The sequence below is a fragment of the Dipodomys merriami genome, unplaced genomic scaffold (assembly GCF_024711535.1).
Source record: "Dipodomys merriami isolate MVZ:Mamm:240054 unplaced genomic scaffold, mDipMer1.0.p SCAF_1, whole genome shotgun sequence".
Lineage (NCBI taxonomy): Eukaryota > Metazoa > Chordata > Mammalia > Rodentia > Heteromyidae > Dipodomys > Dipodomys merriami.
Genome location: NW_027202270.1, coordinates 98,955,199 through 98,967,566, shown reverse-complemented (window position 1 = coordinate 98,967,566; position 12,368 = coordinate 98,955,199). Strand labels below are relative to the sequence as shown.

The 12,368-nt window shown below is 39.0% G+C and overlaps 1 protein-coding gene across 7 annotated transcripts in view; it reads left to right on the top strand.

Annotated features, from left to right (window-relative positions):
• Hectd1 (HECT domain E3 ubiquitin protein ligase 1) overlaps nucleotides 1-12,368 on the top strand; it is a 103,397-nt gene that overhangs the window by 77,760 nt on the left and 13,269 nt on the right. For 4 of the 7 annotated variants that reach the window (XM_070026347.1, XM_070026365.1, XM_070026321.1 and 1 more), the window contains exons 26-30: nucleotides 241-462; nucleotides 2,974-3,107; nucleotides 4,802-4,924; nucleotides 7,028-7,184; nucleotides 9,718-9,940. In XM_070026347.1, coding sequence (XP_069882448.1) covers nucleotides 241-462; nucleotides 2,974-3,107; nucleotides 4,802-4,924; nucleotides 7,028-7,184; nucleotides 9,718-9,940 — 859 coding nt within the window. The remainder of the gene's footprint in view (nucleotides 1-240; nucleotides 463-2,973; nucleotides 3,108-4,801; nucleotides 4,925-7,027; nucleotides 7,185-9,717; nucleotides 9,941-12,368) is intronic. The other 3 variants (XM_070026356.1, XM_070026324.1, XM_070026340.1) reach the window with 1 other exon arrangement.

The following is a 12,368-nucleotide window of genomic DNA, read 5'->3' as shown; positions in this document are numbered from 1 at the left end:
AAAAATTAGGAATTGCTTCTATTGAAAGTTTGCTTTTTAAGAAGCTATGCTTAATATTTTGAAAATATTTTGCTATTTAAAACAAAAATTTTTAGTTGGATTTCAGTTGGGTTCCCAAAGTTGTTTTTCAACTTTTTCATTATTAGTGCACTTTATTACTTCTTTTGGCAATAAATATATTTGTTTTTCTGAGGTTTTTGCAATGTTATTTATACTGACTTGCTTCATTTTTATCTTTAGCTTCTCCTCTTATGGGTGCTCAAAGTTTCCCTAATTTGACCACACCTGGTACTACATCAACAGTGACCATGTCAACATCCAGTGTTACTAGCAGCAGCAATGTAGCTACTGCAACGACAGTTTTATCAGTGGGTCAGTCGTTAAGTAATACTTTAACCACCAGCCTCACATCAACCTCCAGTGAGAGTGACACCGGTCAGGAAGCAGAATATTCCTTATATGGTAAGTTGCAGCTTAAAGTAATTTTTAGGTATTTACATAATGATGCCTTTATTATGGTTTTCTCTTGGGTTACTGTAGACTTTGGGTTCCTGTAGACTTTTGGTTAAAAAGAATTATTTCTTAGTTGGCTACTAGTAGTTTATACCTATAATCCTAGTTACTCAGGATGCTAAAATCTGAGGATCACAGTTTGAAACCAGCTCTGGCAGAAAAATATATGAGATTCTTATCTCAGCAAAAAGCCAGAAGTGGAGGTATGGCTCAAGTGGTAGAGCATCAGCCTTTCTATGCTAAGGAATTCAAGCCTTAGTACTTGCGCCTACATCCACACATAAAAAAATTATTTCTCTTACGAATATGATATTTGTAAGTCTCAGTGATGTAACACTTAAAGTTACTAGTGATAAAGTAGACATTGACAACTTTCAGGTGTCATCTTTTTTTGCCTAATGTCATTAGTGGATTTGTACTGCTGAGATCAAACTTGTTCATTGCTAGGCAAATACTCTCACCAGTGAACTACATCCCTACCATTTCCTCTTCCCCCCCTTTTTTTGGTCGGTTGTGGGGCTTGAACCCTGGGCCTGGGCGCTGTCCCTCAGCTCTTCAGCTCAAGATGAGCGCTCCATCACTTGAGCTACAGCACCATTTCCGGTTTTCTAGTGGTTAATTGGAGATAAGAGTCTCATAGACTTTCCTGCCTGGGTTGGCTTTGAACTGCCATCCTCAGATCTCAGCCTCCTGAGTAGCTAGGATTACAGGCCTGAGCCACTGGCAATCAGCTTCCCCTTTTTTGATCTGATAGTGTGACTGGCTTTTGCTTAGTTTTTGTTTTATTCTTCAAGGCTGTCATTCTGCTACTTGAGCCACACTTCTGTTTCTTGACTTTTTTTTTTTTTTTAACTGATTGTAAGAATCTCAAATTTGGGCTGGGAAGGTGGCTCAGTGATAAGAGCACTTGCCTTGCATGCCTGAGGCCTTGGGTTTGATTCCCTAGCACCACATAAGCAAAAAGAAAAAAGCCGGAAGTGGCGCTATGGCTCAAGTGGTAGAGCGCTAGCCTTGAGCTGAAGAGCTGAGGGACAGCGCCCAGGCCCAGAGTTCAGGCCCTACAACCAGACCCGACCCCCCCCAAAAAAAAAAAAAAAAAAAAAAAAAGAATCTCTCAAATTTGTCTGCTTGGGCTGGCTTTGAGTCAGTAGGCTTATAGGTATGAGCCATCTGTTCCTGGCCTTTTTTTTATTTTTTTATTTTTTTATTTTTTGTTTTGAGACAGGGTCTCATTATGTATCCTAGGCTTTCCTAGAGCTCATAATCTTCTTGCATCAGTCTCTCAAGTGTTGAAATTACAGGAGTATACTATTACACCCAGTACTAATGAAATTTTAGTAAATTATCATAATTACAAGGATTTCGACACCTTCATTGCTTATACATTGTTATCAAAGTCTTGTGAAAACTGTTACAAAGCTAGATAACATAATGAGTTTTTCCTTTTTTTTTTTTTTTTTTCTTTTCTTTTTTGCTGGTAATGGACCTTAAACTGGAAGCTCTGTGCCTTCTTGGCTTGCTTACTAATGGCACTCTGCTATGTGAGCCATGCCTCACATTCCTTGTTATTTTGAAGGTGGAATCATATGGTTTTTTTTTTTTTTTTTTTTTTACCATGGCTGGCTTCAAACCTTGATCTTTGGTTCTTACACTCCTGAATCAGCTATCCGTATCTAGATGGCTTTTTCAGATTTATTAAATAGTACTTAGAAAGTTTTGTAGATGTAGAAAAAAATTAAAATCATCTAATGCCTACCTTCTAAATATGATTAATAAACACACCTATTTCCATGTTGTGCTATCTGTGTGTATATCTGTGTGCAGGTAGACTGGGCTTAAACTGTGGACCCTGTGCTCTTGCTTAGTAGTTGTTTGTTTTTGTATTTTTCTTGCTTAGTTGTTTTGTTGAGGTTGACACTCTTATCATTTGAGCTATAGCTCCACTTCTGGCCTTTTTTGGGGGGCTTGAACTCAGGGCCTGGGTGCCCTGAGCTTCTTTTGCTCTACTACTTGAGTCACAGCGCCACTTCCAGCATTTTCTGAATAAGCTTTTTCTGGCGATAAAAGTCTCATGGGCTTTCTTGTTCGGGTTGGCTTCAAACCACGATCCTCAGATCTCAGCGTCCTGAGTAGCTAGAATTACAGGTGTGAGCCACTGGCACCCAGCTTACTTCTGGCTTTTTGCTAGTTAATTGGAGATAAGAGTTTCAGATTTTTCTGTCTGGGTTGACTTTGAGCTGAGATCCTCATCTCAGCCTGCTAAGTAGCGAGGAGTATAGGCATGAACCACATGTTTTTGTTTTCAACAACAAAATGATAATACCTTTCAGCCAGCTCTTTTTTTACTCATTACATTTTGAAAATGCTTTCAGATATTTGAGATAGGATTCTACAACATTTCAAGTGGCTGTGAAGTCAGGTGCCAATCCTATATGACAATAAGGTTTGCATTTTTCTTAGATTTTCTTGATAGCTGCCGTGCTAGTACTCTGTTAGCTGAACTCGATGATGATGAGGATTTACCTGAGCCTGATGAAGAAGATGATGAGAATGAAGATGACAATCAAGAGGACCAAGAATACGAGGAGGTTATGGTAGAGAGAATCCTCCATTCTCTTGACTAAGATATGCTGTTAAGAGAGGGGCTGAGGGTATAACTCAGCGATAGAGCACCAGTATAAAAACTTTGATTAGTTTAAAGAAAAAAATCTTTTAATCTGAGCCTCTGTTTTAACAATACTACAATTTCAGTTGTTTTAAATTGCCTTTAAATACTTATACACAGTGATTTTAATTCAGCAAATCGGCTTATAAGTACAATGCATCTTGACCAGTAGCACTCCTACCATTATTCTTCCCATCTTTCCCATACCCTCAAGTTACCCGATTCCATTTTCAAATATGTATTGAATATAATGACTGTATTTACACTTCATTTTTTTGTGTGTGTGTCGGGTCGTGGGCGCTGTCCCTCAGCTCTTCAGCTCAAGGCTAGCACTCTACCACTTGAGCCACAGCGCCACTTCTGGCTTTTTTTTTTTTTCTGCTTATGTGGTACTGAGGAATCGAACTCAGGGCCTCAGGCATGCAAGGCAAGTGCTCTACCACTGAGCCACCTTCCCAGCCCTCTCATTTCATTTATCTACACCCTTTCCCTCGGTTCTCCTCCTAACAAAACATGTTTCAGCTTCCTAGTAATCATTTTGTTAAACTTGTTGGTTAGTGTTAGAGTTATGTGTTTTTATTTTCATAGGTTTGAACATTTATTATAGGCAACTGTACTAATATAAAAATACAATTTTCATGATTTCTGAACAGTAAACCATTTTTTAGTACTTAGTGTTTTGTAAGCAGAACCTTTGTATTTTCTCACTAGGCTTAACATGGAAGAATGAAGTAGAGGCATAGAAGAGTAATTTGTTTATATTATCAGGGTTAAGAAGAAAAGCAGAAATTCAAATCTAGGCAGTATGATTCAGAACTCTGAATAGTTAGCCAGTGTAGTTGTCTACTTCATTTATCTTTTGGTGTTTGTGTATTGATAGTGATAGGATTTGAACTCAGGGCCTTATGCTTGCTGAGCTGCTGCTCTACTACTTGAGCCACTTCCACCAGTCCCTTTTAGCTTTAATCATTTTTCAAGATAAAATCTTACTTTATGCCTGAGCTGGTGTATACTGTGATCTTCCTATGTGCTTCCATTTGTTGCAGAGATGATAGATGGTACCACTGTGCCCAGCTATTGACTGAGGTGGAGTCTCATGAACTTTTTATTCCCAGACTGGCTCAAACTGCAATCCTCCCGATCTCTGCCTCCTAAGTATTTATCATTATAGACTTAAAGCCACTGCACCTGGCTTCCTAATATTTTTTATTGTAATTACTTATCTATTTACATTTTATCTTTATTTAAGTATCAAAAAACTGTTGAATTTCAATCATAAGTCATTTTAATATATATTACTTAGAAAACACATTAACGATTTTGCATAGTGACATACCACAACTTAGCAAGGCTCTGTCTTAAATATTTTTTAAAAAGGACTGAGATCTCAGTGGTAGAGCCTGTTCTGGCATTTGTGTAGGACTGCTAAAAACAAAATGAAATAAAAACATACTAGTGTATTTCCTTTGAAGAATAGTACAAAACACATTCAATTCATAACTTTTCTGAAAATGACTAATGAAGATAAGGGTTTAGTTCTACTTTTTGTTTGGTAAGCCAAATGGTGGAGATACTAATTCATCAAATAAATTAGATGTGTCTCTTGGCATTTTTTTGTTAAAGATTCTGAGACGTCCATCCCTGCAACGTCGAGCTGGCTCTCGCTCTGATGTAACACATCATGCTGTCACCTCCCAACTACCACAGGTCCCTCCTGGAGCAGGGAGCCGACCTATTGGGGAGCAGGTATTTGTCATGTGTAACTTCCCTTTTCACTTCCCTTTCACTTTTACAGGAAAGCATCAACCGAAATGTGTAAATGCCTAGAAAATGTGCAGAAGGTAGGAGAGGCTAAGAGGAAAGAACTGCCAAAACAAATTTTTTTTTTTTTGGTCAGTCGTGGGACTTGAACTCTGGGCCTGAGAGCTGTCCCTCAGCTCTTCAGCTCAAAGGCTAGTGCTCTACCACTTGAGCTACAGAGCCACTTCCTGTTTTCTGGTAGTTTATTGGATAAGAATTTCACCAACTTTCCTGCCTGGGCTGGCTTTGAACCGCGATCCTCATATCTCAGCCTCCTGAATAGCTAGGATTACAGGTGTGAGCCATTGGCGCCCAGCTCCAAAACAAATTTAGAAAGAAACTTCCCTGACTACATGGACTGCAAATTTATCTTGTTGTAGTCATGAACTTGGAGAAGTCTTATATATAGTAATTTTTTTTTTGGGGGGGGGGACTCCTGTCGTGGGGCCTGAACTCTGGGCCTGGGCGCTGGAGCCACAGCTCTACTTCTGGCTTAAAAAAAAATTGTTTGTGAGAGATAAAAGCCTCACAGACTTTCTTGCCTAGGCTAGCTTTGAACTGTAGTCCTCAGACATCAGCCTCCTGTGTAGCTAATATTACAGGCATGTGCTACTGGTACCTGGCTATTCTTTCAACTATAAAAAAAAGAGTTTATGAAAACTGTTCTTTAAAAGTAAACAGCTGGGCAGTGTTGGCTCATGCCTATAATCCGAGCTGCTCAGGAGACAGATCTGTTTATCATGCCTCAAAGTCAGCTTAGACAGACAAATCTGAGAGTTATCTAGTTAATCAAAGGCTAGAAGTAAAGCTGAGGCTCAAATGGTAGAGTGCCTGCTTTGAGCAAAACTAAGAAAGCAAAATGCCCTGAATTTAATGCTGGCAAGCATGCACAAAGTAAGTAGTGCTTTCTAAATAGATAGTACATGGGCCGGGCGCTGGTGGCTCACGCCTGTAATCCTAGCTACTCAGGAGGCTGAGATCTGAGGATCGCGGTTCAAAGCCAGCCCGGGCAGGAGAGACCGTGAGACTATCTCCAATAAACCACCAGAAAACCGGAAGTGGCGCTGTAGCTCAAGTGGTAGAGCGCTCTCCTTGAGCTGAAGAGCTGAGGGACAGCGCTCAGGCCCAGAGTTCAAGCCCCACGACCGACAAAAAAAAAAAAAAAGATAGTACATGGATTTAACATATTGCATATACCTGCTGTCCACAGAACCAGTGTGATAGGTGATAGATAGCTATAGTAATGCTTGGCAACCTCTATCCCTTTTAATGTGATGGTGGTTAAGTTAGGTACTCTTGACAATGTTTTACTTTAATACAAAGCACCTCCTGGAGGGAGGAGGTTGATTTTAAATAAGTTTTTTTTTTTAACACTAGCCCTGAGGCTTGAACTCAGGGCCTTGTTATTTCTCAAGGCTAGTGCTCTATCACTTGGTAGTCACAGCTCTACTTCTAGCATTCTTGGTTAATGTAAGAGTCTCATGGACTTAACTGCCTAGACTATCTAGTGAATACCACTGTTTATTTTTTCAACCTTTGTCCCTTCATTTCTGTGCCCCTTCTTTTACCCCCTCCCAATAGAAATGAGCAAAATAAGATAAAAAGAAAAACAACAAAGGAAAAAAAACCTTGTTTCCATTTTCTTTAGTTCATTTTGATAAATACTGTTTTATATGATCAGAGGTACATAGGCATTGTGCCTTTGTGTCCCTCCCCTAAGAATTGTTTTCACTTTCTAATTTTGAGTAAAACTTCTAACACCATGCACTACTTTTTCCTTAACATACAAAATGAAAGGCATATCTAAATCTGGGAGCTTTTTGTTTTGTTTTGTTTTTGTTGTTGTTGTGGGACTTGAACTCTGGGCCTGAACACTGTCCTTGAGCTCTTCAGCTCTGGCTTTTTGTGTATAAGGTGGTACTGAGGAATTGAACCCAGGGCTTCCTGCATGGTACGCAAGCACTCTTACCACTAAGCCACATTCCCAGCCCACACTTACTTCTTTCCATATAGGAAATGGAGTTAAATACTGTATGGTTATTTTAATAGGAAGAAGAAGAGTATGAAACGAAAGGAGGACGGCGGAGAACATGGGATGACGATTACGTGCTAAAGCGGCAATTTTCTGCTCTGGTTCCAGCTTTTGATCCTAGGCCTGGTCGTACTAATGTCCAACAGACAACTGACCTAGAAATTCCGCCCCCAGGTACAGTATTGCTTATTTTTTACATAATAATTTAGATTATTTTATATAATTTGATAAATGAGATACTACTTTATTTTCAACTTATAAGTACAAAAATTTTAAACCTCTCAGGTTGTTTTTTGTTGGTGGTGGTGATGGTGGTGGTTGTGGTCATGGGGCTTGAACTCAGGGCCTGGGCACTGTCCTGAGCTTGTGTGCTCTGCCACTTTGAGCCACATCACCACTTCCAGTGGTTAATTGGAGAGTCTCACGGACTCCCCTGCCTATGCTAGCTTTGAACTGTTATCCTTAGATCTCAGCCTCCTGAGTAGCTTGGATTACAGGCATGAGCCACTGGTGCCTGGCATCCCTATCAGATTTTTGTTTTGGCCAGTCCTGGGACTTGAACTCAGGGCCAGCACTGTCTTTAAGCTTCTTTTTCTCAGGGCTAGCACTCTACCACTTGAGCCACGGCACCACTTCCAGCTTTATTTATGTGGCACTGAGGAATCAAACCTAACGCTTCATGCATGTACTCTACCATTAAGCCACATTTCCAGCCCATACTTGTACAAATTTTTAAAGCAAAGTTTCATTTAAAGGTGGGAAAGTTTCTACTTTCCTCTGGGTCAAAATTGTTAAAAATTAATTTTTATTGACTTTGAAATGCTATCTGGTGGTTTTAATTATGGTCTCTGCAGTCACTTGGCCTGGTTGACAATTTTATCCCATAAAACTGTTAATAAGGTATGGTAGGAATCTAAATGGGCTCCCTAAATATGTGCATTTTCTAACTTTCAGAACTTGTAAATATGTTATCTGAATGTGACAAAAGAAACTTTGCAGGTAATAATAAAATGGGGAGATTGTCTTTGATTATCAGGTGGGTCCAATTTAATCACAGGAGTCCTTTTAAGGAGGCAGAGTAGTCAATCAGGAAAATGTGACTAAGGAGACATCAGTCACTGATAAGAGGAGCTAAGTGTGGGCAGCCTCTAGAAATAAGAAAAACCAAGGATACAGACTTTTGAGTCCGGAGAAGGACTGAAACCTTGCAGATCCATTGTAGACTTCTAACTCCAGAACTGTGAGATAGTAAATACGTGTTGTTTTAAACCAACAGTGCGTGTAGGTAATATTTTATACCAGCAATAGAAAACTAACACATTGTGTCAGTCCCCGAAATGAATGATTGATACATGAATTTCCACAGTGTGTGTGTGTGTGTGTGTGTGTGTGTGTGTGTGTGTGTGTGTGTGAGAGAGAGAGAGAGAGAGAGAGAGAGAGAGAGAGAGAGATGGAGCTTGAACTCAGGGTCTGGGCGCTTGCTGTCCCTGAGTTCTTTCAAGGCCAGCATTCTGCCACACACAGTACCACTTCTAGTTTTCTAGTGGTTAATTGGAGGTAAGAGTCTCAGAGACTTTCCTGCATGGGCTAGCTTTAAACCTCAGTCCTCAGATCTCAGCCTCCTGAGTAGCTAGTGCCTGGCTTTGTAACATCTCTTATTTGGAAAGAATAATAGTCCCAGTTCAGCAAGATAGTTGAGAAGAGTAAATGAAGTACAGTAAAGCACTTAACATGGTACTTGATACATGACTCAGTAAATGTCAAGTATTGTAACTAGTACATGCTTCTTAAAATGACTTAAGTTGTCAGATCATTACAGTGTTAAATATGAACATAGACACTCTTCGTAGTATAATATTTTATGGAGAGAATGGATTTAGGCTGAATCAAGAGTTCCAAGATTCCTTCAAAAATGAATGTCTGCAGTAGAAAGTATACAAAGCTTTTTGGCATCGTATTAAAATGTCTTCTGATAAAGTATTTTTTGTCAGTAATTCATACTAAAGCATATTCCTGCATTTTTAATACACTGATGAAATACACAGTATTGATATTATTAACAAAACTGGAAATTACTTTGATGCGACCTGTAACAAGGATATAGTTCAACTAAAGTGCTATGGGATGTTTTACAATGAGTAACAAAAATATTTCAGCCAGGCATGATGGTTCATGATACTTGGGGAGGTAGGGTAATTTCTGGTTTTCTGGTGTTTTATAAGAGATAAGAGTCTCACATACTTTCCTGCCCGGGCTGGCTTTGAACTGTGATCCTCAGATCTCAGCCTCCTGAGTAGGTAGAATTACAGGCATGAGCCACCGGTGTCCGGTTTAATTATTTCTATTGCAAAAAATAAAACAGTAGCTTGAGTGGTTGAAAGCATGAGTCCCGAGTTTCAAGCCTAGTATCACAAAAAAACCAAGATATTTATATAGAGAGAGATGTTTAGAAAAGATAGATAACAGATGGTAAGAGTAGGCAGCCTCTAGAAATAAGAAAAACCAAGGAAACAGACTCTTTAAAGACTGGAGAAGGAATGAAACCTTGCAAAGAGGTAAGAGAATCTTTAAGGATTTGACATAATTTAGCCTAATGTCTGCAAAAGAATTTGAACTTTATGCAACCTTGTTTCTTAATGCAATATTCTTTCTGGAGTGCTTGTTTTTTAATAATATTGTTTTAATATGAATGTCTTCAAATTCATAGGAACACCTCATTCAGAGCTCTTGGAAGAAGTTGAATGTACTCCCTCACCTCGATTAGCCCTCACTTTGAAAGTAACCGGTCTTGGAACAACTCGTGAAGTTGAATTGCCACTCACCAATTTCAGATCAACCATCTTTTATTATGTACAAAAATTACTTCAGTTGTCCTGTAATGGCAATGTGAAATCAGATAAACTTAGGCGTATTTGGGAGCCAACATACACGTAAGAGATTTTTAACTTAATGTTTTAAGTAAATATTGTCATCACATGTAAACCCAGTAGCATTCTTGTTCTGTTACTTGCAGGAACAGGGAAGAGTATTTTTTATTCCAGATACAGAATGGTTAACTCTTAGGATGTTTAGAAATAATTTGACTGATTAGCCAAGCACCAGTGGCTTATGCCTGTAATCCTAGCTACTCAGGAGGCTGAGATCTAAGGATCTGCCAGCCCAGGCAGGAAGCAAGGCTCTTATTTCCAATTAAGTGCCAAAAAAGCCAGAAGTGGAGTTAGGGCTCAAATGGTAGAGTCTCAGCCTTGTGAATAAGCTCAAAGTCCCTTGTGGTAACTCCTCCGTATCACCTTTATAATAACAATGTTAAATAAAGAGGTATAGGGGATAAAAACTTAAAGACAGTAGCCAGGCCCTGTGTTCAAGCCTGCCGGATCAAGACAGACAGATAAACATACATACATAGATGTACGCGTGCATGCACACACACACTTTCGCTAGTTGAAGAAAAGAGTGTTATTTGAACTCTTTTATGGGAATTGTGTATAAAGTACTAGATATTTCTCTTCCTAATTTTAGGGTATGTCAGTTAAGCCTACCTCTTAATTTGTTCATGAAATTTAAAAAGTATTAATGGCCACGGGGACATTTATAAAATGACTGTAGAAGTGAGGAATCAATTTAAAAAACAAAAAAACATGAAACTGGGTGATGGTGGCGCACACCCGTAAACCTAGCTACCCAGAAGGATCATGGTTCGAAGCCAGCCTGGGCAGGAAAGTTTGTGAGACTCTTACCTCCAACTAACTACTCAAAAACCTTAAGTGGCAAATTTGCTCAGAGACAGTGCCAGGCCCTGAGTTCAAGCCCCATGACCAACAGAAAACCAAAAAACATGTAAAATGGTTTTAGTATTTTTTTAATGATGTAGTAAATGCTAAATAAATATTATCTACAAAATAAGATACTATAATCATTCACTTCATTTTTTCTAGTGTTTTCTATTCTTTAAATACTGACTATATAACGGCTAATGAAGGTTCTTTTTAGATAGAACAGAAGTAATAATGGTATTCTTCAATTTTTTTTTTTTTTTTTTTTTGCCAGTCTTGGGGCTTGAACTAAGGGTCTGGCATTATCCAGCTTCTTTTGCTCAAGGCTAGCACTCTGCCACTTTGAGCCACAGTGCCACTTCAGTTTTTTTCTGTTTATATATAATGCTGAGGAATTGAACGCAAGGGCTTCATGCATACTAGCCAAGCAGTCTCCTACTAAGCCACATTCTCAGCCCCTTCAAATTGTTTTTGAAGTTTAAAAATTAATTTCAATGCCTTGTATAAACATAAGTACTCTTAATCATTGTTAATTCTAGTTTTTTTCCATGTTGAAATGTGAAATGCTTCATAACCTATTTTATTCTTACTGTAGTATATGATTATCAAGGACATTCATGTCTTTAATAATCAAGGACATTCATGTCTTTAAATGCTCTAGATTTGATGTATACTTTCTTTGTAATAATGCTAAGATTTTAAATTATAACTCAAAAGTATGGTTTTTGCTACTTTCCAATTTGTTTATTCACAATACTGGGGTACTTAGGGCCTTGAGTTTACTATGCTGACACTCTACTGCTTGAGCCAAGTGCCTTAGACCTTTCATCTGTAAGTTATTTATATAAGATCTCACAGTTTGCCTGTGATGGTCTGGGACTATATTCCTTCCTCCTGTCTCCCACATAGCTGAGATTTCACATACTTGGAATTATAGGAATAAATCACCATGCTCAGCTTACTGATTTGAGGAGAGGTCTCACTTTTCTGCCTGGCTTGGCCTCAACCACAGTCCTAAAGTAGCTGGGATTATAAATATGTGTCAGCATGCTTTAGTCCAAATTAATATGTTTCTTAAAAGTTCGCTTTCAGATGGGCATTTTGGCATATGAATATAATTCCAGCATTTGGGATGATAAAGCAGGAAGATCAGAAGTTTGAGAGTACGTAGTAAGTTCAATACCAGCCTGAGCTACAAAGACCTGTCTCAAGGAATTCAGGGCTGGGGATATAGCTTAATTGTAGATCATTTATTTACCTCTGGCTTAATACCCAGCAATGCCAAAGCAAATGTAAAAAAACATACTTTACCTTCAGTACTTAACAAAAGCATATGGCTAGTGAATGACGTCATTCATACAGTGTGTGTGTGTGTGTGTGTGTGTGTGTGTGTGTGTGTGTGTGTGTGTGTGTGTGTGTGTGTGTGTGTGTGTGTGTGTGTGTGTGTGTGTGTGTGTGTGTGTGTGTGTGTGTGTGTGTGTGTGTGTGTGTGTGTGTGTGTGTGTGTGTGTGTGTGTGTGTGTGTGTTCCAGTTGTGGGGCTTGAACTCCCTGAGCATTTGTACTCAAGGCTAGGGCTCTACCAC